This window comes from Drosophila willistoni, chromosome 3R (genome assembly GCF_018902025.1).
Source record: "Drosophila willistoni isolate 14030-0811.24 chromosome 3R, UCI_dwil_1.1, whole genome shotgun sequence".
Lineage (NCBI taxonomy): Eukaryota > Metazoa > Arthropoda > Insecta > Diptera > Drosophilidae > Drosophila > Drosophila willistoni.
In genome coordinates this window covers 12,908,968-12,934,045 of record NC_061086.1, presented here as the reverse complement: position 1 = coordinate 12,934,045, position 25,078 = coordinate 12,908,968, and the positions used below count along the sequence as shown (strand labels likewise).

Genomic DNA, 25,078 nt, shown 5'->3' with positions numbered 1-25,078 from the left:
TTGTCTAAGACAAAACAAATAAAGATCCGAACCAAAGTTTCTCACGTGTAAAACACAATTTGTATCCATTAAAGACGAGAGCATAAATCTTTTTTTCTGACTAATACTAAATTATATCTTTAGTCGCTTTAGTTTCTTCTAATTAATGTCAAAAGCGACAGATGAGTTAAATTGTCGAGTCGTGTCCAGACATTGACTTATTTAACTATAACTTTGAGCAAACATTTATGGATTGTAAAAACTTGCCTACGGTCCTAGGCCAATAATTGACACACATTATATAGAAACAAAAAAGCAATTTGCTTAATTTGGTTGATAATTTGCCATATGTTATTTGTAGCACGAAAGAAAAACAAAAATTGCTGGGCCAAATGTCTTATGCCGTATATTATATATATATATATATATATGTATTTTACATTTGTTTATAAAAATTATTCTCTGTGTGTGTTTGTATTTTGCTTTTTATGACATTTACATGCTGATTGTTGTTGGACGACGACATGGAGGAGAGAATTAGCATGCGACCTCTCACTCGGATTGGATGATTGGACGGACGAACGTTCGATCGATCGATCTACATATATGGCCAAGGCATTGAATACTTTTTTTTTTTTTTTTTTTGGTTTATCGCAATTGGCAATTGGCGGCACACGAGTTGATTACATAAAAACAAAAAAATATTTCAAAATTTCTCAACCAAAAATTTTGTTTTCCAAGATTTCTTGGTTTCTCCGTCGGTTTTTTTGGTTTTTTGTTGTGCAAAACTTTCACCCTGTGCTTTGATTTGAAATCCGTATACAACTAAATTGTATCTTAAGAATTTGTTTACCTTTTTCTTTATGTATTTGGCTATTTTTGATAGTTTCATTGCTTTGGCGCTCATTTTGAGGTGATTTTTGCTTCTCTTAGTTTTTGGTCTTTTTCTTTTGCTGTTTCTCTGTTGTTTTTCTTTCCTTTTTCTTTTTTTTAAGCGTTGCTAATTTTGGATACGCTCTGTTTTCGGTTTTAAAATGTTATTTTTGTTTCTCTTTTTTTTCTTTTCTTTATTTGCACAACTGCCAAAAATTATATATTTTTGTATTCATGTATTTAAATTGTCACATTTTTGGGGAGACGAATACACACGCACACACAAACACTTTTATGGACAAAACTCAACGGCCTAGAGGGGCAAATGGTAAACAAGAAGCGGGACGACAGCGAAGACGCGACTGTGCGGCTTGAATGTATTACGAAAACTAAAAAAAAGTAAAAAAATAACAACAAGAAGAAACAAAAGTCAAAGCTCCGCTCTGCTGCCAGCTCTGCCCAACCAATAGCAGCAGCAGCAGCAGCAACAAACATGGCTCAAGCACAGCCGCAGCCGTAGTCGCAGCCTGAGCAGCAGCTGCTGCGACGCTTTTACTGATAACTCGCAGGTGGACCAGAAATGGAGGGGTGGTCGGTGACTGTAACTGTAGCTATTGGTATCTCTGTCAGAACATTAGTTGGGGTACGCTTTCCATCACCCTTCAAGGATAATCTGCTCATGCTTTGTAGATTCTTAAATGGAACAGTCATACGATCTTATCTAAACAATTTGAATTCTAAAAGATCTTGAAAAAGTAAGGAAACGTCAAGGAAATTAAAAAAATCTATGTAGAAATACTTTCTAGAATATAATTATAAAAATTTTGAGTCTTTTCGAGAGTTAAGAACACAACTCTTACCCAAATTTTTAAATTATTCACTTTGAAAGTTTAGGATTATAAGTGCCGAAACCTTTTTTGAGCAGAGTTTCTGTAACATTCATTCATCTAATTGTAAGTCTCTTAGATTCTAAGAGAGGTAATCCTCCAAATACTTATAGTATATAGAATTCCACGATATCTTAAAGTCGACTCTTTCGCTTTCATTATTTGCAATATGTTGTTTGTCTTTTGCTTTAGTTTACAGCTTTATAAACAAAAGACAATTGCAAACACAATGCCAAGTCAATCAATTGATTAAAACACAAATTGCATTTCAATTTCAATGGAATGCAATGCGATAAAATCAGTATTATCGACTGGACTCAAACATACCTAGATTTTACTTGGTAACTACATATATCTATTATTCAATCTCAACTAAATAGAAAGCACAAGTTGGTTTGGTTTGGATTACTGGAAACAATCCAAATAAAAGTCGTAACGAAATAGAAAATGTTTTAGATTAATTACAGTGCAATTTATGTAGAACAAAGTTTTCGTGTAAAACTGTTTATTCTTTATTCAAGTGTCAAGAATTACATTCTTTATTATTGACTGTCTAGGAACTGTTTAGAATTTCCTTGTTAATGTGTTAAGATGTAAATTGTAAAACTTAATCACAATTTTGTTTGTTTCTCTTGCAGGCTAAAAATAACTTCCTAACCATAAATTGTGTTTAATAGCCAACTTGAGCCACACCCCTTTGATCATAATGGTGGGTCTTTAAACTAAAAACCATAACAATATGCAAATTGCCTTTAAGCCACGCCCATTACTCTGACTCTGATCTGTTAAGAATGTTGTAAATATAATTGCCATCATTATGAAAAGAGAGAAATGAGTGTGAATTGAAATGCGCAATTAAAGTTTTTAAAAAACATTGCAATTTTCTGGTTCTTTTTGTGTTTATCGTTTGCCTCTTTTTTTTCTCCTCTCCTTCTTGGTTGTTTTGAGTCTTTTTTTTCTCAATTGTTTTCAACTTCATTGGAACTAATTGATCGTACAAATGTACATATACAACAATACTCAATATGACACCAACCAATTGCTGACGTCACGAAATGGATCAGTTCACAGAGAGAGAGAGAGAAGGGTGTTTAGAGGACGAAGAAGGCATAGTAGGTCGGCATTTTCTTCCTTTTTTAAGCTAATTGAGCATTTAAGCGCAACAAAAGAGGCAACACACAAAAATAAAGCGCATCACTTTTTGTTTTCTAAACGACGACAGACACTGGGGCTCTATATAAAACCGGATTTGGAATCGAAAATAAATAATGATGATAACCCCCCCGCTCAGTTGATGAGCAGCCAAACAACCAACAAAAACAACAACAACAAAAACAAATTCAAAAACCGGCTAAATGACAATTGCTATATACTGTTTGAGTTTTTAATTTATATTTAATTAGAATTTAGTTAGATTCTATTAAGTAGCCGCAAAACGAATTGAAATCAAATTTAGTTTTCATTTTTGAACTCTGAAATGTCTATTTAGTTGAATGACTAACTGATTGAATGACCAAATGATGAAAATATTTATGTGCAGGCACGCGTCGTAGTTAAACTAAATAACCGGTTAGTCCTGATAATAATAATGATTATGATGTGATAATGTGAAGTCTGAACTGAGAACTTGTTGAGTTTCTCTCTCTCCTACTCTCACTGCTTCAATTTAAGCCCATTTAAATGAATATGTGACACATTCTTAATATATATTTTTATATATTTAGATAAGATGCTGTAATCAATATCTTTTTGATCACTTGACTGGTTTTGTCGGTTTTTCTTTTATTAAACTAGTTTAACTAATTTACAAAATACAGAAAAATCTTTTTTTAAACAAGGGTTAACTCAAAAACAAAAATCGTTGTTAATATTTAGAAATTAAACTGGGTCATCGCCAAAGATTATTATTTGCATATTTGCATCTGATTGTCAGTAAGAAATTTTAAACGAACATCCGCAAATTGGTTCATTAAAAACATTACGAACCTATTAAGGTACCCATATTAATGGGTAAGAAGTCAAATCCAATGGTTATTACCAACAAAAACTGGTTTAAGAAGTTTGAATTTACCCAAAATGTGCAGAGGGAGGATCTTTTAAACCTGTTTTAAACTATAACAAATTCCACAATTATACTTAGATATTCAGATGAATTAAAGAAATTATAAAGATTAAACTTGCTTTACAACTTTTAGCACTGCTTAACTTGCAAGTTAACCCACGCACAAGTATATCAGCTTGACTTTAAATCAACGAAATTTTTTCTTTTATATTTTTGAGAATTTATTTTTGGCACACTTGACCAAGATAAGCACAGCAAATTGCGTAATTATATTCAGTTATCATAGCTGACAACTGAAAGAGACAAAGAGGAATCAATCAAACATCAGCAAATCATTTTTAATTCAGTCTTTTGTTTTTTATTTCGATTTTTGACCATTCTTTGTCTAACAAGTTGAAAGCCAAACGGAAGCTATACCTTTAGAGGTCATTCTTAGACGATTTTCAATTAATGTGCAGAGAATCGAGAGGTTGGAAAGGGTTATCATTCGAAACAAAAGTTCCGAGTAGTTTGTATAATCAAATGCATTAAGTTGGCTGCTAATGAGGAAACAATTTGTTCATATGTGTGTGTGTGTGTTGTTGCCATTCTGTTGATAATGATTGGGAAAATGTTCGCATCGAGAAGAAAGCCTGATAAGAGATGCCATTAAAAGAAACGAACGACAAAAAAAACAACACGACAGTGATAACAAAAAGTCTATGAATACTTCAACAGAGTATTGGAAATAAATTATTAAGATCCATAAACACTTTGCTTTGGGAATCGTGCACTAAATTAAAAGGCACGCTTATGGGTAAAAAACGTGACTATTCGAAAATTGCGCAAGTAAATATTCGTAAATCTGTAAATGGTGCTAATTGTTGTAATAATCGTACACGGCTTTTAATATCCACCCATCCATTTATATCAATAAAACTGTTTGACATTGCTTAATCGAAATGAAGGCAACAAGAGACGACTCCTCTCGTGCATTGCTAAGCCAATTAGCATATCAATTTGGCTGGCACTCGAGATATAGGCGAAGAACAGACAATATGAGGAGCTATAGCAAGGTTTCCACCCACCCACTCCCCGATTCGGCATTAAAACCGATATCTATGCATATGGGTTAATTTACTTGCCTCTACTTTGCGTAACTCTGTAAGCTCCAACACAAAATTATAAAGCAATTGCGGTTGGAAATTTGGGTTACCATTAAAGCCAGAAAAGTGTGTGGGTAAAACAAAAAAAAAAAAAGGTTTTTGATCGACAGATCAACAGATGTTTAATTGGATCAGAGAGATCTGTGAGATTGTTGTACGTCATCATCGTTGGAAATTCGCTTAGAATGTATTTTTATTTGTCCATTTTGTAAAACGCCCCAAACGAATTGAATTATTCCAATTATGATTAATGAAAATGTGTGAATGCTTAAAAATTAAACAAATTTGTCAATATATTTGTTGAAACAAAACAATTTTGTAAACTGAGTTAATGAATTTCGCTCGCTTTTGTGGGATATAAGAGACTGAGCCAATATGATAGATAGGTAAAGGACAAAATGATGTAAAATGATCAAACCAAAAACAAAGATGAATTGGAATTGGAAAAAGAAGGAAACTTTTTAAAAAATTTACAAAATTGGTGTAATTGGGTGTGCGTGTGTGTGCCACAACGTTTAGGAGAACAAAAGTGCTTTTAAAATTAGGTGCAAAACCATCGAATGGTTGGAGGTGATTTTTGAATTCTACAAAACTAAAACTAAAGCGAGCATTAAATTAAATTTAATTATCAAATAACAAACAAAGAAAATTGAATGTTTCACACAAGTTCGAGAAAAAGAAAAGATTTCTTTTCCTTTTTTTTTTTAATTTTTGATTATTTTTTTTCTTCATTTGTTTGTTTACTTGTGCGGACAACAACACATTTAGGTTTTTTTTTTTGTTTTTCTTTTGATTAGGTGAAGAGAATTGTTTTTTGGTGATACAAAACGAAATAAAAAATCATAGGGATTGAAAATTTTTTGGTTTTTCCTAACCTCGCCGCCCAACAATTCCAAATCATGCGATGCGGCATGCGATGCCGTTTTTATAATCTTGTAGGTCTTGGCAAATGGAGCCTTTATAAGCTGTTTATATATATAATATATATATAGGAGTTTAGTTATAATTTTTTGGATAATAAGAGTTTTATTTGATGCCCATTTTGATGTTGGTTTTTGGTTATATTATTTATTTTTTTTTTTTGAGTTGTCGTTTTTCATTTAATTTCATTTTGGAATACAGAAAAAGAATGCAAATCAAATTGAAAGAAAAGGATAAAACAAGAAGAAAGAACGCATTGACAATATAAGAGAGATAATTTTACATTAAATTTGTTTTAAATTTCTTCTTTTTTTTTTTTGTTTTTTTTTTTAGCTTTTCAATTCAATAATAATAGAAAAATTAGTTTCCTAAAAGTAAATTTGAATTTCATATTTTTGGTTTTTGCTCAGAAAAAATATAGAGTTCAAAAGAGTTAAAATGATGACAGATAGGAAAAAAGAGAGATTGAGAGAGCTCGGGAAGAAGGAAGAATTGAAGATTTGATATTATGATTAAATGGCATGAGACTCACCTCCCAGGATTCACGGGTTAGATCGCTGATCTCTTCACCATCTTGACTGCCACCGCCAAGGCCTGCTTTGGTGGTGCCGCTCTTGGTCCATTCGGTATCCTCTTGTATCAATTCAAAGCCACGCGCCTTGATTTGCTCTTCATCCAGCTCACCGTACAGGTGTTTCACCCAGGTGTTTATAAAGCGATAGAGCTCATCAACGCTAAATACGAGACAAAAGAGAGAGAGAGGATTATATTTGTAAACATTTTCATTAATTACAATCACTTACCGATTCTTGGGCACACTGAACCAATATTCGGCGCGCAACTTGTTTTTGCCATAGGACATAACAGAGGTTGGCAGCGGTATAGCCTTGCCAATGGGTTTACCCATACGCAGGCGCAAATATAATGGTGGGTCAAGACAGGCTCGTGCTGGACGTGGTATTAGTTCTGAAATTGCATTAGTAAATATAAGTAACGAATAGAGCAGTTAAAGACAAACGATTCAACTCACTGTCCACACTGATAAATAGTTCCGGCTTGTCATCCATCGAGACCATGGAACGATAATCCAATTTGGGCTGCTGTTTAACCTCCTTCAGCTTGGTGCTCGACGAGGTGCCCTCCGATGAATGTGGACGTATAAAGGTACCAATTGAGGAACGTCTGATGAAGAATAATTGATATAATTATTTGACAAGTTCGACACTTTTTCCCGCATTCGCAATGGTGGTTGATAATGATTTCGAAAAAATTTACAATTAAGTCAGCTGGATGATGAAAGTAAGTACATGACTTTGATCACTGTTCAACTACAACAACATCAACATCATCAATATGGTATAACAACAACAACAACAACAAGAGCAAGTATACAAGTACTGCCTTACCCATAGGTCATGTGACCCTCGGAATGTGTTGAATGGGGAGTCAATGGCGGCACTGGTGAGCCACCAGAGTCTTCGGATGGTGTTTTTGAGAACAAATTCCCACCCAACTCTGAGACCAGAGTTATGGGTGAGCTATATATATGTATATATATATATATATTTATATTGATGTCATATAGATTTTTGTGTTGTGTTGTGTTGTGTGCGTTAGTGTGTGTAGTGTGTGTGTTAAAAGAAAATGATGTTGAAGAAATGTTTGCAAAGCAGCCGATCCGCAAAAACGAACGTAAGCATTTTTTGGGTTTTAACGAAATAAACAAATTTTTTTTTTATCCAATTTATATAAGTCGATCAAAGATATAGGTAAATTCATAGATAATTATATAAATGACTTTAGTATATCGCACTCACCTAGAAAATACTTTTGAAAAGACACTCTGGTTGGAATCACCAGTATTTGGAGCCGAATCTGTGTCAGCTGATTTATTGAGACTGCCACCAGAGGACGGAACTCCACTGCCCGATCCCTCGCCAGTTAGTCCCTCCACCCAGGTCAATGGATATGAGAGACGTTTCAACATCTGCAAAAGAACAAGAATTGGTGATCCATGCAGAGCTTAAACCAAGCCTTAACTTACCTTATTCTTCTTATCGGCTTGTTTATCGGTGGCTGCCGCTGCTGCTGCAGCTGCTTGGGCCTGCTGGGCAGCTTCATCGTCAACACTAAAACTAACGCTAGAGGTCTTCTTGCGTGCCCCACCAACTCCGACGCCGGCATCCAAGCTCTGTCCCAATATGGTGCTACGCGGTGGCGATTCGCTAAAGTGCGTTGGCACAATGGTTTTCGGTGGTACCCAGTCGGAGCTTAGGACAATATCAGCATCACTGTAAACGGTTTTCTTTGGTATCGGCTGTATGTTGGGTATGGGTTCGCGTATATCGATGCCCGAATCATAGCACGATTGTTTCGACAATTGCTCCAAATGCTCTAGATCAATGCCAGCTGGTGGTGGTAGCGGTGGTAGTGGTGGCAATTGGCCACCAGTTGCCATGCCACTAGCCACAGATGTTGCCGTTGTGCCACTGTGCTGGCTCACCGAACTGGTGGCCGAGAGTGCCTCCGGTACACGTGGTCCGCTGTCGACGGTTATGTTTGATTCATTGTCGCCCTCGTCTTCCGATGATCTTCGGGAATTAGACAAATAATAGCTGAGTAATTTCACATAAACACAAGGGAACAACAAAAATGCACAGAAAGATTTGCGATGCGGATTTGCGGATGATGGAGTTTGAAATATACAAGGTAGGAACATTTAGGTGGATTGGTGTTGTGGATTGTGTGAAGCATTGTAAGTAACACATATGGATATAGCCAAATTGCATATGATGGGATTGACAATATTTTAGTTTTCGGATTTGGTCGTTGAAGTTTTTCAATAAACACATATGAAAATAAAAACAAAAATGAGAAAAACAAACAGATAATTATTAATAACAATTAAGAATTGTGAAATATCTTCGGCAAACCGAAGTTTTTTAAGAATGAGAATCAACTTTTTCTTGTAAAATTAGTCAAGAGATAACCTAAGCATTCTTATTGTTTTTATATCTTGTTTTTGGACTTTCAAATTAAATGTTTCATTCAATTGGTTGAAATTTCATTTGTTGCTGATAAGAAATTCATCGGAAATCAATAAAATTGAGATGAAATTTATAGAATTTATATAAATTTTATGCTAAAGTTTAAAGATTGACAGCAATAGTGCATAAAAATATGCACTTAACAACTAACACAGAGGCCGAGGAGCTCTTTTGAATAAATTCCTATATTTATATCACTTGTGAAAACAATAAACGAAAGGGAAATTAAATAAACTGAATAATAACAAATATTGTTTCAAGAAAACATTTTGAAACAACTTTTGCAGCTAGACAAACAAACTTAAACAATATTATAAGCAAAGCAAATAAAAATGTTTTTTTTTGGGCGTTTTTAATATGCTAATAAACTAACCGATCTTTGCTCGGAATTGCCCAGTGATGATCTAATAGACTTTTGCGTCGCTCCTCGAGTGTAGAGCGTGTATTGCCAAGGCCCAGGCCTGTTTCTTTCTTGTCATCGTCCTGTTGCTGCTCCTCATTCGAATCCTCTCCCTGAGCGTCAGTCTTAGCGCTATCTTTGGCTTCTGCTGATGAATCCTGGTAAACGACAATATCGAAATTAGATTCTTTCTTAATGAATATGATTGATAGATGAACGGATTTGTACTTACCCCAACACGTTCACGATCAAAGGCTTTGGGAAAAGCATCACCGTCACGTCCTGTGCTGGAGCATAACGATTCCTGATCATCGGCTATCTCCAGGGAACTACCTTCAGCTATAGAAAGCGAAAGAGCAATTTATTTTCCGTTTTAGTTTTGGGGGTTGAAAGATATAAGCTCACCCTGGGCTGCTCCCGCTGACTGTTCCGGCAACTCTTTGGAGTCCTCTTCGACTAATACTGGTTTGGGATAATAGATCTCTGGCTTCTCAGTTTCCGTGGTACTACCAACAGCTCCACCAGCCACACGCATATGGGCAATGTCGTGGAAAATGGCTGCATTTACCACCAAATCCATGGGTGCAATTACGCCATAGCTTTCGGGGCCATGCTCAATGACCAGAGGATCACTGACATTGGGATCAAACATAACGGCATTGGGTGTAACCAGTAGAACACCGCCCACAACTCCCTGGCCATCGGTAATGTGACGTACATTGATCTTGAGGAAACGTTGCGTAATCACAGGATCATCGCTCTTATTGGCCTCGTCCTCGGCCTGGCTATTGGATGACACGCGCTCAATGTGGCCAGGCTTGGGTGATCCCGGGCGAAGACCCTCCAGTATATCTATAAATGCATAGATCATTAAAAACGGATTAGTTATATACCAATGCAAAGCAGGTGACTCTGATTTAATTTTGTTCTACGTTCTTTTTTTTTTTGTTTTTGTTTGTTGGTTTTCTGATTTATATCAAAATTGTGGGTAGCGCCGATAAGATAATAAACAATAATATATAATAGTGTGTGTGGCGAAATTTGATTTATTTCATAGTTTAAAAACTCCTCCCACCCTCAGAAGCGCCCCTTGACACACCGCTCCACCTCAACCAAACCCCGATACGCGTCATCATATTCAAAACTTTTTTTTTCTGACGTGTTGGAAATTTACTTTAACAGACTTGAATTTTAAGGAGGACTCATAGTTAAAGTGAAGGCCACTACAATGCCATTAATTTGTGCGGCAAATTAACACAATTTGTTGGTAAATACAACCAACAATAACAAATAGAATAAACAGTCCAATTCACCTCCGTTGCGCCAAAACACGGCCGTATGCATGCTGACGTTGCGGCTCACTTGCAAATGCTTTTAGCCAATTTATACACCCTGCAGGATAATTAAACTGCACTTTTAGTTCACTTCACTCAGTATGTTTAACTGAATTTCTAACGCGGTTCATAAACACATTATAAAAACAAAACACGGTGGTGCTGTGGGCAGTGCTGCCAATTTAGCTATTTTCCCACTAGATCTAGTGGGTTGCAACAAGGAAATGCGGGATAAATTGTGAAATAGCGACTAGCGGAAATTATAGCTATTTTTCAAGAAAAACAAACTTAACTTTATATTTTGAAACATTTAGTAACTTCGTGTATTTTTATGCTCTATGATGCCACATTTTCATACGAATAGTATTTTTTTTAATTTGAATGGAAAAAAAACATCGATAAGCGAAACGAGTATTATGTCTTATCGTTTTCTGCGAAGTTTACTAAATGTTTCCCAATTTTTAAACCGCGAGCAAAAGTTGAAAATGCGAAAAATTTACAATTAAAAACCGCGTGGTGAAGACCCTGCTTGCTAATATTGTTAAAACGAAGCAAAGAAATAGGTACGGCTAATACAACTTTGAACGTCATTTTACATATAAGGAAAAGCTTTTGTAAAGATTTTACAAAATTGTTAATTACAAGAAAAATGCTGCCACGATTACAAATTACCAGCATCATGTTAGAGAAAGATAGAGACCAATGAAACCTACATAAACCAAGATGATGAAGATAAAGTCATTGATGAAATCATCCAAAATATTGAAATAAACCAAAAATAAACAAATATTTTCTTTTTTTTGGCTGCGAAGAAATATTTCTAGCTATTTTTAGCTTTTTTTCCCTTAAATCTAGCTCTAAATTTCTGGCAACACTGCCTGTGGGGGTACACCAGAGTTGCCAACTTATTTCATATTTACTCTTCACTTCAATTTTGCTATCGCAATTTTTCCCATCTCTAAAAAATTAAGCGCTGCCAGATCATCTGGTGTCTGCTAACTGGTAACAGTGTGCTGTTAATCGCAACATTTCAATGTTAGCTATTTGAATGTAGCGCGCTAATTTGAGTTTCTTTCGAAAAGCCATGCAAAAGACGAAATTAAAAAAAAAATGCAAAAGAATAAAATGCAGATTTTTGCTTCGCACCAATTTGCACACCATTTCCAAAGCGAGCGCGTGAATGTGAGAATTATTGTTGAATTGTGTTGGCGTGCTGGTGGTTACATACCTTTGCTCTCATCGCTAGACAATTTACGCTCGGGACTGGACTTTCCAGATACACTGCCTCCGCCGCCGCCGTCACCGGCCTCATTTGTGGAGCTACTGGAGGCATCATCTTTGGCACTTTTATCGGGCACCAGCAACTGCTGTCCCGGATAGATGAAGGAGCTATTCAAGCGATTCAAATGCGTCAATTCCGATGGCGTGGTATCAAAGCGAGCCGCAACCGATGTGAGTGTATCGCGATTTCCTACGGTATAGGAAATGGTGGGTATGGTGGGCAATGAAGACTTTTGCTCTGAGAAAAGAAAGGAAATAAAATCAAAAATGATACATAAATGTTCGAGTAGAAGAAGAAGATGTTTGCTAAAAGAAAGTGGAAATGATAAATGAATGTCTTTTTTGTACTTGTTGGCTGAATGATTGTTGGTTTTGGCAGCTGCTCGAATGCCACAAATTTGGCGCTATCCGGACGCAGGCGCGAATATATGAGATTCGATTCCACATCCTTGTTGCTACATCGGCAAAAATAGATAACAACGTATTCCCTTAGGGAATTTGGATACCAGTAGATCTTCACTAATTCCTGCATCTTGATAGTTCAGGAAATACCCAAGCTTTTATTTGTTCGCGTCGCTTTTGTTTTTTTTTTTCCTATTTATGGTGTGTTTTGTCTTTACAATACAGGATTTTTTCGCTTCTGGCTGTCTGGTCTTTATATTTTTTTGACATTTTCACCACATTTTAGAGATTTGAGTGACCGTTAAAAATTTGTTCTTCCACCGTGGCAATTTCTATGCAGCTAAGCAGATTTATTTCCCGAACTCGACTAACAAAATTGACTGGTATAAACGATATTCAGCAAAAAAAAAAATAATAACATATATACATATATGTTTTATGGCACTGATAAAACTTGTTGCTTATCAAACGAAAACCCTACCGAATGAGTAACAAATGTTTGAATTTGACATTGCCAATTATTATTTTCAAGTAAAAAATTTCAAAGAATTGATATGATGGTTATCACAATTGATAAAACTAAATAAGATTGCAACATGCCTAGTCAATAATATTATTATCTCTGACCTTTTGGAAATTGTTTATAAACATTTATCGTTTCGGTAGAAAATAATCTTTATACATAAAAACCAACTATAAAACTAACTAATGTTTGTTGTTTTCAAAAAAGTCAAGTTTGAATTTATTTGAATTATCGCAATATCCATATACATATAAATGTACATATATACTTGATTTGTTATATTTTGTAATGAAATGCGATAAAGAATTTGCCCCCCTCCATATACAATGTATATGTATATGTATATATGGAGCATCACATGAAATATATGCAATCCAGCAAACCCTGAAATTGCAAGCTGGCATTATAACCTTAGGTGGAAACGAACTATGTATGTATGCATATGTATGTATGTTTGTCAAAGCAAACGAATGCCTTACGATATAGAACGATTACACAAAAAAAACCTAATGGATACTTTGCATTGGGTACCCATTCAAGTCTTAGTACCAAAGCATCAAACAAAATGCTCTCATCGTGACTAATATCACAGAAAAGATCTCAGTCTAAGCAAATGAGCCACACTAAAAGCACGACTCTTGTTCGCTGGGAGAAATGTTTGTTCAAAATTAGCTAAAATAAATACAATATTTGAAATATAAATAACTCATTAATATATTATTAGTTATCCTTTTGCAAAATGGAAAAGAAAATCTACCCAAACTATAAATGTGGGTAAGTAAACTAGTTAATTATATCAGTGGCTGATAATTTTAATGGGGAATATTTGCCATTCAGGAAATAAATTGGTAATTTTGAAAGGAAATCGCTCAATTGATTTGATTTTGAAGAGGGAATTTGTCCACCGAGGATCCTCCACTGATTATTCACAGTGTTGGGTCAAAACTTGGGAGCCTAAATCACTTTGGTCTTTAATATTATACATTTTTTTTGGTTTTAGTTTTTAGACCAACATTGGCATAAAGAATTTATGGAATTTTGTAATTAATCGATTATAATTATTAGTGTTCTTTTTTGATTTAAATTTCAATAAAAAAAATTGACTTTCTTTTCGCTTTTGCTTTCAATATAGTTTACGAATTAAAGAAACTAAGGCCATTCCGCTGGTTTTTTAACTGTATTCAAATTATTTATGTTTCACTTGTTAAGGATTTTGTTTTTGGTGATTTATATAAAAGTTTTCTAAATATCGCCATATCCATTATAAGATTTTAGTTAATTGGATTTATGATTCAGTTTTGAAGACCCTAATGATTTCCAAAGCTAGCATTTTGCTTGCTTAGTTAATCGTTAATCGTTCACATAAATTAAATCAACGATTGATTAATTGTCTAATTTCACTTACTTGACAATTTGTCGACACTCTCGAAACGCTGCTCAACTTTTGAACGCAATGAATCCAAATCAAATGGAGCCGCAAGGCCATGATCAACGCTACGCGATTTGCTCCTGTAAAAAACATAATAATAAAGAGATTATAAAAATATAAATGTTAATTATACTTGCATATAAATTTGTTCAATTTGCTTGTAGATATAAAGATCTGTGCGTTCAGATAGATCTTTATCATTTACAAATTTTTATATATTGTATTTTTTTTGTTTTTTTGTATATCGAGCTCAAATTGTGGCCATAACCGGGTCTAATAAACAATTTATTTATTGATCGATTGCTTATCTCAATGATCTGATCGCCGTTGGCGATGCCGAGTGGAGTGACCAAAAATGGTAAGACAAAACAAAAGTTGTTGTTGCATTGTGAAATGAGTTTTTAAACGTTTTTTAACATTGGCCTTTTACACTGTTGACTTTTTTTCGATGTAAGTACAACTTTAAACTAGTAGGCTTTGGCTTTAAACGTCTTGCATAGTCTGATTCGTGTCAGATTTGTTTATAGAATAAATAAGTGTTGACTACAAACATATTCTTATTCTTACATATTCTATATAAATATATATATTCTATATACATATAATACGCTGGCGAAATGGAGGAATATACACGTGAACCATGTCCGGTTCGCATAGTCGAGGATTGCGGCGGAGCCTTTGCCATGGGCACTTTGGGTGGCGCTTTCGTTAATGCCATCAAAGGATTTCGTAATGCTCCCAGTGGACTGCCACGGAGATTGGCTGGCAGCTTTGCTGCAGTCCGTACACGTTCCGCCTTGTTGGGTGGAAATTTCGCCATTTGGGGTGCCACATTCAGTGTCATGGATTGCACCATGGTTTATGTGCGAAAGAAGGAAGATCCCTGGAATTCCATTATGAGTGGAGCGGCCACTGGTGGCATTTTGGCGGCTCGTGGAGGTGAGTGGTGGTGGTGGTGGTGGTGGTGGTGGTGGTGGTTATCGACTTGTATTGATTGATTTGATTGCCGTTTTAGGTGTCACTTCGATGCTTAGCAGTGCTGTAATTGGTGGCATACTTCTGGCCTTAATTGAGGGTGTTGGCATTGCTGTATCCCGATTCTCTGCCGATAATTATCGGCCAGTTTCTTTAGTCGAGCGTCATAAGATTTTTATGCAACAGCAACAACAGCAACATTCACAGATTGTGCCTCGTTTTTATAGCGAATCACCAGAGGTAAGTCAATTGATTGAAATTTCGCTTTAATTTCTATTAATTTATTTTGTCTTTTTAGTTCAATTCTTCGCCAGCATAGTGACTACAATATGATATTCAAATTTTTGCTTCGTCATCATCGCTATCAAATTGTCTATATATACATGAGCTGCATACAAATGTTGTTGAAAACCGATTTACCATATATTTATCATTTCTTTGTCGGTTGGCATTCTGTGGGCAATGTGCGGAGGGGAGGAGGGTAGCCACTGGAATTTTGTTTTTATTCAATCATTTAAATTCATTGATCGTACATTGAAAGTTTAGAATTTTTTTTTAAGTTTCTATTTGGTATTGTTTGTTTTTCAGTTTTATTTTTGTTTATATAAACTTATCAAACAGGCGCGTGTGCGCTTCCTAGCGCCATTTTTGTAATAGGCCCCGATGTTATATATATATATGTATATGTATATGTATATATCTTTATATTTGAATGTGAGGAACGTCTATTATTTGACTACCGGTTTGATTTATGATTCTATAAAGACAATTTTTGCTCTGCTTGAAGTGCTTGGAATTCTATCTCGAAATTTCCTTATTACTTAAATTTTAATTGTTTTTTAGGAACACTTTAATTTTAATTTTATTCTGAAATGTTAGTTGTCTTCTTAGGAAACTAACTTTTTTGTTGACTTATTGAAAAATCCTTGAAAAAGTTACAATATTTTTGAGAATATTCTTTACATTTCAATGAAAGCAATTGAAGTTTTATCATTAAAATTTCGCCAATCTACTTGACATTTCTATATATTACAATTTCAAATTGAATCTGACAATCAATGTGTAAGACATTTTGTATCTTTTCTCAGCTTTTGATAACTATTTCGTCACTTAAATATTACATTCAGGAATTGTTGCCATCAAGTTCACAGTAAATATTGCATTTTTTTCCAACTTATTGATTGGCGAAAACTAATTTCCGTTTTGCCAAGGAAAAAATTGTCCTAACCGATTGACAAGGACGGGAAATGTAAGACATTTCTCGTTTCTCTGCTCATGGCTAAAAGTTTTCTCTATAAATATTTAATAAATTGAAATGAAAGATAAGTGTGTGTGAGGGCCAAACAAAGAAAGAAGACAGCAGACGAAAATGATTTGCGCGTGGCCAATTAGCCAAGAAATTGCGATAACCATAATTGAATATCAAATGATAAAAATGGATAAAAACAAAAAAAAAAATTCAATATTTATTCTAACGTTTCTTTGTTTGATAAATAATTATTCTCAAGGCATATTTGTCGCACAAAAAATTTATTTAACTTTGCTGCTTCTTACATTACAATTTCTATTGAATTTTTAATTAATTGATCGATTTCCCTCTTCCCCACTTTCTTGGCTCTAAATTCGTTGCAAATAAAAGGAGTAGACGAACAACTGTGTTTGATTTGTAAGTTGCGACATTTGAGAATAAAAAAGAGAAAAAGGGAGAAGACTGACATTCCAGTTAACTTCTCCAAGTTATTTGTTTAATTATTTAATTGTTTGCATATCTATCTTTATACATATTATTGAGTTCACTTAACAGAGAATGGCCAACGAGCATGCTAAATTTCATTTGCACAGTTGTTTTGGTTTCGTTTACGTGGAAAATTTTTATTGTTTTCCCTTTTTTTTCAAGCTTGCCAAATAAACATAAATAATTGTATATGGCACAAAATATTCTTTTTAAAGTGCTACCATTTATTTATTTTTCGCATATTTCACTGAGAAGGTCATTCAATTTGGTGTTGAATATGGCAAAACAAATGCTTAAAATATTTGTTATTGACAAAAAGAAATTTTTCAAACCTTTGAATCTTGATTTTTAGCTACTTTTCGTATTTTAGTTCAGTTTATTTTTAAATAATTTCCTAAAAGTATGCAACAAATAATGCAGCAATTCCTTATAGTCCAATTCTTATATCTAAATATAGAAAAGTTAATTTCTTATCAATTAAAAAAAATTCAATTAAGACGAAGCGGCCAGCGAAAGTTTTGTTTTATTTTTTCTGCCAAGAGATATAGTATTTATAGTCAAATCTGTTAATTTATTGATAAAGGCTATTTGTAGACCTTAGAATATATGTATGTATATAAAGAATTTCATCTTTTTGGAATTCCCCAAAACAAAAACAATTATTTTTTTTGATGAAGAAACATTTTTTGTCTTAAGACTTTTCATTTTAATAATATTTAGCGATCTTAGATTGATCTTTCTACTATATCCAGAAGTAAAACATGAATGATAAGGTATTAAATTGTGTTCTAGTTCGAAAATCATAGAGATTACTATCTCAAACGATTGATTATATCCTTAACCATAGATTAACTATAGCCAGCTATTCTAATTTTTAGCTGCACTGCCAATTTGTTTTTATTTTTGTATGAGAATTTGAATTTGTAGGAAATTCCCCAATAGTTTCAATTACTACGCATTTTAAGTGCCATAATAATGTTTATAAGCCTTATAAAATGCCTAAGGAAAGACGAAGAAAATAAACACAAAATGGTTAAAAGTTTATAAACTGACTCTTTGGGGGCACTTAAACCGACTTACAGCTCAGCATATATTTTAGTTTTTGGTAGTAGAAAAAGTAGTTGTTGTATTTTTTCTTATTTGATATAATATTTTATCTTATCGCTTGCATTTGTTGTTGTTTGTTTGTTTCCCTATAGATATTTTGTTGGTTTGTCAGGTGCAGGGGGTCTAACGGGGGGCCTGATTTTTAGTGTGGCAACGCAGTAGCCGGAACAGAAACACAAAAACAAGGTGTCAAGTCTTGTAAGAGAGTCAGACTGGCAACAAAGTCATGTCAATAACCGTTTTTCGTATGTGGTGGCCTTTATTTTCTTGTTCGAGTACTCGAGAGTGGGATTTTGTGGTTTTTTGCGACATTTTTTCGTTTTGTTTTTTATTTTTTTTTTTTATTATTATTGACTATTGAGTTAATGCACTTCAGTTCACATGGCGCATTATATGAATCACTTGATGTATTGCCTTAAAAAATAAACAATTATTGGACTTTTTACAATTGCACAATTGTGAAATTGATAACATGCAGATCAAGAGGGTGCAGAGATTAATCTGATGATTCATTCATCAGCATTGAGGTAGGTACAAAAAGTCTATGATTAACTCAAATGGAATTAACTCACAATCAGAAGTAATTAGAACATAAATCGCATTATTGATTTTCTAAAACTACTATAACTAGAGATTTACATCAAAATTATCATGAAGATTGTTATCATTAAAGAGGAAATCGGATTTTTGAAGAGGAAATAGGGCATGGACTAGTTTCAAAAGTAAAATCTCGAATTTTTGGAGAATATTTCCTCATTTTCCTCCCGAGGATACACCATTGATAAAAATCCGATAAACGAGAAGAGTTTAGGTACCGTCATAGTTGTTTGTTTACAATTTCTATTAAGCCTTACCAATAGCCTTAACAATAAGCTCTTGTCATTTTAATCTTTAAGAGACTTATACTAAACTCTTGGCATTTTAATCTTTTAGAGATTATATTAAAAAGCTTATCACTTAAATTGATTATATTGACAAATCTCTAGTGGGGATTGACCATATTGAAGTGTGAGCTTTAAAAAAGCTAAATCATCATTATAATTATTCTAGTTCCTAATACATCTTAAAATTCGAATGTTTTTTACCATTTTTATGGCAACTATTTACAAACGTTTATTGCAGGACAGGAAAGTAATAATTTTAGATCAACTTTTATACCTAAAACTATAGTTTTTAATGAGTATACAAAAACTAATTTAAATAGCTCATTTAAGATGCCATAATTTTGGCGCATTTTGTCAAAAGTTTTAATTTATTTTACATTCATTTGGAAAATAGTTTTCTTATGGTAATTTAAATACATACTTATTACACCACACGAGTGTACTTAAAAAGCATTTTGTAGAACTTTTCTATATACATTTAAGGCAGCAACAAACATTGTTGTCTATCTCTTTCGGTTTTGCTTTGTGTTTTTATCAATGAAATGCTGTTTATTGATTGTTCGACTTTTGTGGTTTCTTATAAATTATCAAAAAATATTCGTTAATAAAGTCAACAGAGCACATTAAGATTATCTCGATTGGGTGGCTAGAAATGGGCGTGTAAATAAATTATCAATTCCTGATGTGTGTCACAGGTAATAAAATATGTTTTTTCTTTTCAGATCATAAATTATTGATAGATTTTCACGATTTATGGAGTTTTTTTTTCGTTTTCTTTTGATCGGTTATGGCTCACAAGTTTGGGCTGAAAATTGGTTGGGAAAATATATCATTTTGGTTTATTAGAAATTGCAGGCAAATATTATATAGGCAAATACATGTAGTAAGAACTAGTTAAGTACAACAGATCGAGTCATGCAACATTCAACAAAATATTATATACAGATATGCAAATATATCTATATCTGTGTGTATTTTTTAAATGCACAAGGTGCACTATATCTAAATGTGGGCTGTGGGCTTTGTGGGTGTGGTTAGTTCAGTTTAAAATGTGTTAGTTAAATTTATATTTCACTTACCTGCGCACGGGTATCGCCAAATTGTCAACGCTTCGTGACAAACTGGAAACATCTTGACTAGCCCTACGTGACCTGTCACGTTTTAAGTTATAATTTTTTTTCGGGGGAAGGGTCGTAGGGTTTTTTTGTTAGGAGCACAGCAAATGAGTGTTTAAAAAGTAAATGAGCCAAAACATAAAAATAAAAGGGGTAAAGAAAATTAAATACAAATAAATTAAAACAAAAACATTAAACAATAGTAATCAATATGTCGATTAACAAACGCCAATTACATTTTTCAAAGAGAGACAGGGAGAGAGAGATATAAAGGAGTGATATCTAGTACTTGGTTTTTGATTTTCTGGAATGCACACGTAGATTTTAACTAAATATTGGACATTTGTTCCTTAAGTGTTTTTGGAATACGAGTTTATGATCATGTCTAGAGCACGTGTCTGCAGCAACACACACACATACACACTTAGATAGATAGATAGACAGATAGTTAGATAGAGAGCCAGCTGACTTTGTGAGGTTCATCAAAAAATTGAAATGAGAAAAGTCACGTTCCTAACAGTCGAAACATTGAAGGTGAAGGTAATGCAAATAGCTCATATTATGTATGAGAATGTATGAGTTGATTTTTTCAAAACTAATTACAAATGCTAAGAGATAAAATGTGATTTACATGTATACTAAAGGTATCTATACACTTGAAATTGAGCAATAAAAGTCAGTTGTGTATTATGAAACTTTCACCTTATCTAATGACCTAAATATGATAAGATCTGATTGAACTGGAAAACCTTTTTGAGTACTTGATCACTTGAAAACTTCTACATGTAAACATTTAAACAGAAAGAAATGTTTTGTTTTCTATTAACCAAAGATTCCTAAGAGTTGGAATTAAGTTTTAAACTCACTTACATATTAACTAAAAGTCATTGAAATTATTTTAAGTACCCTACACAACAATTGGAAGGCAGAAAATTAATCATTTTATAAAAATCTTATAGTTTTTGCGCAAAATTAAATTGGTTTTGAAATTCTTTTTCTTAGTTCAATACAAAATACGATGAAGTTTTCTGTTGTTTTAACTAAAGTTTCCTAACAGTTAGAAATTAAGTTTTAAACTCACTAATGTACTTACTAACTATAAGTAATTAAAATTACTTTAAGTACTGTACACAACAATTGGAAAAGAGAATGAATAATTTCTTTACAAAATCTAAAGATTTTGGGATTTTTTTTTTTCAGTTCAATACAAAATTAAATAGATGAATCATTGCAAATTGTAACGCTTAAGTCAAAAATCTATGATGAAATTAAGTTATACGCACTCTTTAGCTTTATCATTTCAATTTAATTATAACTAATCTATAATTAAATAGTTTGTTTTTTGCGTTAAGCTTATCAAAATCACATGTTTTGGCTGTCCAAAAAATGTTTTTGTTTTCATTTTATTGCACTTTGCCTTTTTGTTAAACAGGAATTAAAATTTAGGCATAATCACAAGTAAATCCAATCGGGTAATGATCTATAGCTAGACTGCTTATCTACCTATGTATATATATATATGTTTGTTTGATTTCAATGCCAGGCTAGCTCTCTAATTATGGAGTATTTTCTAAAGAAGAGCTGTCCGCCCACTTATTGTTAGCCAAATGCCTAAACACACTTGTGTTAGCCTGTGGCACTTTAAATCCAAATCGTTGCCATACTTCAACTTGTCAAGGGTAAATATATTGAACAAACACACAAGTTTATAATATTGTACATACATATATACCGATAATTAAAACCAACAATAGCAAATGAAAAAAAAGTACCTAAATACATAATTTTTATTATACGTAATGCTAAATTTATAGCAAGAAAAATCACCCACGCCTTGTCTGGGATTCTGGTCAAGCATTCAATATCTTAATTACTTCAATTAACACAAATTGTAAAATGATCGTGCGAGAAAGTAATATGGCATGATATCCATATTGAGGAAATTATCGGTATTTGCCCCTCGTAACCATCGATTAGATCAACAAAATTCTCGAGTTCTTAAATAGTTTTTGTTGGTTTTGTTTCTGTCTTGCAAATCAAATCAAAATAATTGTTTAACACATTATATAAAAAAAAAAAAATTAACAATCAATTGACAAATATTTAATGTTAATGGATATCAATTGTGTGTCACGTGTTGCTGGTTTTCTTTCCACATTTTGTTTAACTTTGTGTAAATTGCTGTTACCCTTTAAAACCCAATTGTATGGGGTATATCAAAAAGAACTATCAGATCAAGAGATCAAGACAACAGCTTTTGGTTAAACGATTTCTGAGTGGACAAACTTTATTCAATTTAACTACTATTAAATGATAACGAATGATCAAAAGAGAGTACTCTTTATAGTTCCTTTTCTTATAGGGTAAACTTTAGTCGTCATTTCGTTTTAGTATATTCTTTTGTTTGATTTTGGTGACGCTTTTTGTTTAACATTGACCCACAATGGGCAAGGGACTGGGGTTTCAATTGAGCACACAGCATCCGCAGTAACTAAAGGGAAGTGGGTTTCCCATCCCCCTACACTCCCCCCCACTCGGTTGATCAGCTGATTTTCGGGACTTTGACTACGTGCCTCAGATCATGTATGTAAATGAAATGATGATGGTCACTCACAGAATGTAAAGAAATTTCATACCCTAATGAAATGTACACAAAAGAAAAGAAAAACCAAGTGAAATGATTTGTCGTCCGTCTAAAACGTTTAACGGCTTATCGTTCAATATTTGCTAAAACATTATAAAGATATCGTGTCACTGGGCAACAATCAATGAAGAAAAGAAAGCCAAAGTGCTAAAACTGCTTACCAATAATATTGTGAAGTGATTAATATATTTTGCATATTTGTTTAACTTTTATTCTCGTCTCTTTTTCTTTTGCACGCTCTAGTAAATTGTCTCATACATATATAGATATATATTTTCCTATATTCGAAATGGAAAAATTTATGGGTGTGTGGTGGTGGGGTAGGTAAAACTTTTGCCTATCAATCATACGCCATGTTAGCCCAGGCCAAGAGACAATATCCAAGAAATATATTTGACACTTTGTTGACTTTTAATGATTCAATTTTCGTTGTCATTTGTTTAGTTTAGTTTGTTTGATGGCAAAAATTAATTAGCTTGTCAAAAGAAGAACAACACGAAAAACGGGCCAAAACGGGTCTTATCAACAAATGCAACAGCTAAAGAGGTAAAGAGGTAGCAACTAAAAAAGAAACCCTAAACACAGTCGGCAATTTTCTTTTGATATTTGAGCTTAGCCATTTTTTTCGGTTCACTTTTGTTTTTTTTTTTTGGGTTCGTTTTGGCCACGTCTTATTTTTGTCATTCGTTTTAGGTTTTTCTCTTGATAATCGTATTTCATATTTTCTGTTGCTTATTTTCTTTATAATTAGAATTCGTTGGTGTTGTTGCTGTTGTTGTTGTAGTTGGTTTTAATACCGCATTGTTATCTTATTTGCAGTGCGCTTTTCTGTTTGATTAGTTTAAAATGTTGTTTTATTTTGTTTACCCGCATGCCTACCTCCTAACCACCTGCCACCCGCCTCTAAGCGAGGTTGAAAAGGTTAATTGAAATTTGCCAACTAGAAGCTTAATTGCCTCAAACACACAAAACACGAAAATGTGTCACATTTGTTTTTTTTGTTACTATTGAAGGGCAACGCAGAACCATGTGACTGCTAAATTTACTGGGATTTTAACTAGAGAAAAATTAAGTCACATCTTTAAATTAGTTGCGATTATAAGTGCATTAAAAGGCCTCTTAGCAGGCCTTTTATGTAGGAAAAGGTTATTAAAGACCAAATATCTAACTACATTGAGTGAATGGTTAATTTGGTCATATTTCGTTTTTCTAAAATAACTTTTTATTATTTTCTTTCCACTTAATTGAGCATGTTTTTCTGATCCATAATAATATATACATACATTTTGCGTTGTGTTTTTGATTGTTTCAAGGCAAATTCTGATGAATTTTGATGAAATTTTGTAGAAAATCTTTCCTCATGGTCGCTATCTATCTATGTACATACACGCACTTGAAACTAAGCCCCAATCAACAATCAAAATGTGGGTTAAGGTTAGTTGTTCTCACTTTCTGGCCAAAAAAAAGAAAGTAAATATCATTATCTTTCTCCTTTCAAGCGGGGGAGTTTGAGTAAAGTGTTTTATTTTTGTAATTTAAATTATACATTTAAATAAAATGCCAGCTCAATTAGTGGAGACAAAAATTAATGTTGAAAAATAATTGTGGGCCTCAAAATTAATTGAATTTTATTATGCGGTCAGTTGAAATTATTTAAAATATTTATTTATTTGTTCAAATTGCTGGCGCCAAAGCCAAAACCAAACCAAAAATGGAAACATCATCAACGACATTCACATGAATGAGTCGGCAGGCGGCGGCTGGCGGTCGGTCAACCAGTTTAATGAAAATATCATACCAACAACAAGAAATCATTAATAAATAAAATGAGTTGCTAAATGATATTTACATAAAATCTAGTTTGAGTTGAGCCCTTCTCACACTTGTTGTTGTTGTTGTTTTTGTTGTTTACCAAAGCATTTAGCAAATGAATTGTAATTTGGTTTTGACAACATTTGAGTTGATTTTTCTGTTTATAGGAACAGGTGTTGGGTCGAATTGGAGAAAAAGTTTTCTAAGATTTGGCTGAGAAGACGAGCCCCTCACATAAGAGGGCTAAACGAAAAGTTTATAAATGCTTAAAACTTGTTAGTTAGTCATAGTCATTGTCTCTAATCAGTGACAACTTGGCTTAAGATAAAATTTGATGTTGCCAAAAAGAATGACATCAAGTTAGTCACTTTTAGACATATTCACATGATTTTTAAGTTAACTGAAGGTGAAATAAAATGCGTTGTGGTGGAACTTCAATCAAATTTCTATCTATCATTTTCATTTTAATTTTAGAACTAACCCTCTTAGGTTTTTTGATTTTTGCGAATTAAAGTTTGGCCTT

The 25,078-nt window shown here is 33.4% G+C and overlaps 2 protein-coding genes across 18 annotated transcripts in view; one reads left to right on the top strand and one right to left on the bottom strand.

The window, feature by feature from the left end:
• The window catches only part of LOC6651009 (TLD domain-containing protein 2), a 72,551-nt gene that overhangs the window by 13,833 nt on the left and 33,640 nt on the right, over positions 1-25,078 (bottom strand). For 2 of the 17 annotated variants that reach the window (XM_023179969.2, XM_023179963.2), the window contains 12 exons: positions 14,260-14,363; positions 11,877-12,167; positions 9,720-10,166; positions 9,547-9,653; positions 9,288-9,472; positions 7,912-8,482; positions 7,685-7,854; positions 7,274-7,405; positions 6,898-7,049; positions 6,671-6,833; positions 6,400-6,601; positions 5,822-5,911 (listed from right to left, as the gene is read on the bottom strand). In XM_023179969.2, coding sequence (XP_023035737.1) covers positions 5,822-5,911; positions 6,400-6,601; positions 6,671-6,833; positions 6,898-7,049; positions 7,274-7,405; positions 7,685-7,854; positions 7,912-8,482; positions 9,288-9,472; positions 9,547-9,653; positions 9,720-10,166; positions 11,877-12,167; positions 14,260-14,363 — 2,614 coding nt within the window. Of the gene's footprint in view, positions 1-832; positions 904-5,821; positions 5,912-6,399; positions 6,602-6,670; positions 6,834-6,897; positions 7,050-7,273; positions 7,406-7,684; positions 7,855-7,911; positions 8,483-9,287; positions 9,473-9,546; positions 9,654-9,719; positions 10,167-10,627; positions 10,732-11,876; positions 12,168-14,259; positions 14,364-20,063; positions 20,136-25,078 lie in introns of those variants that run through there. The other 15 variants (XM_002073730.4, XM_047011796.1, XM_023179961.2 and 12 more) reach the window with 14 other exon arrangements.
• Positions 14,779-15,673, top strand: LOC6650706 (probable mitochondrial import inner membrane translocase subunit Tim17 1). Its single transcript, XM_002073731.4, has 3 exons — positions 14,779-15,222; positions 15,299-15,498; positions 15,557-15,673. The coding sequence occupies exons 1-3, from the start codon at positions 14,901-14,903 to the stop codon at positions 15,575-15,577; spliced, it is 543 nt and encodes a 180-aa protein (XP_002073767.1). The 5' UTR covers positions 14,779-14,900; the 3' UTR covers positions 15,578-15,673.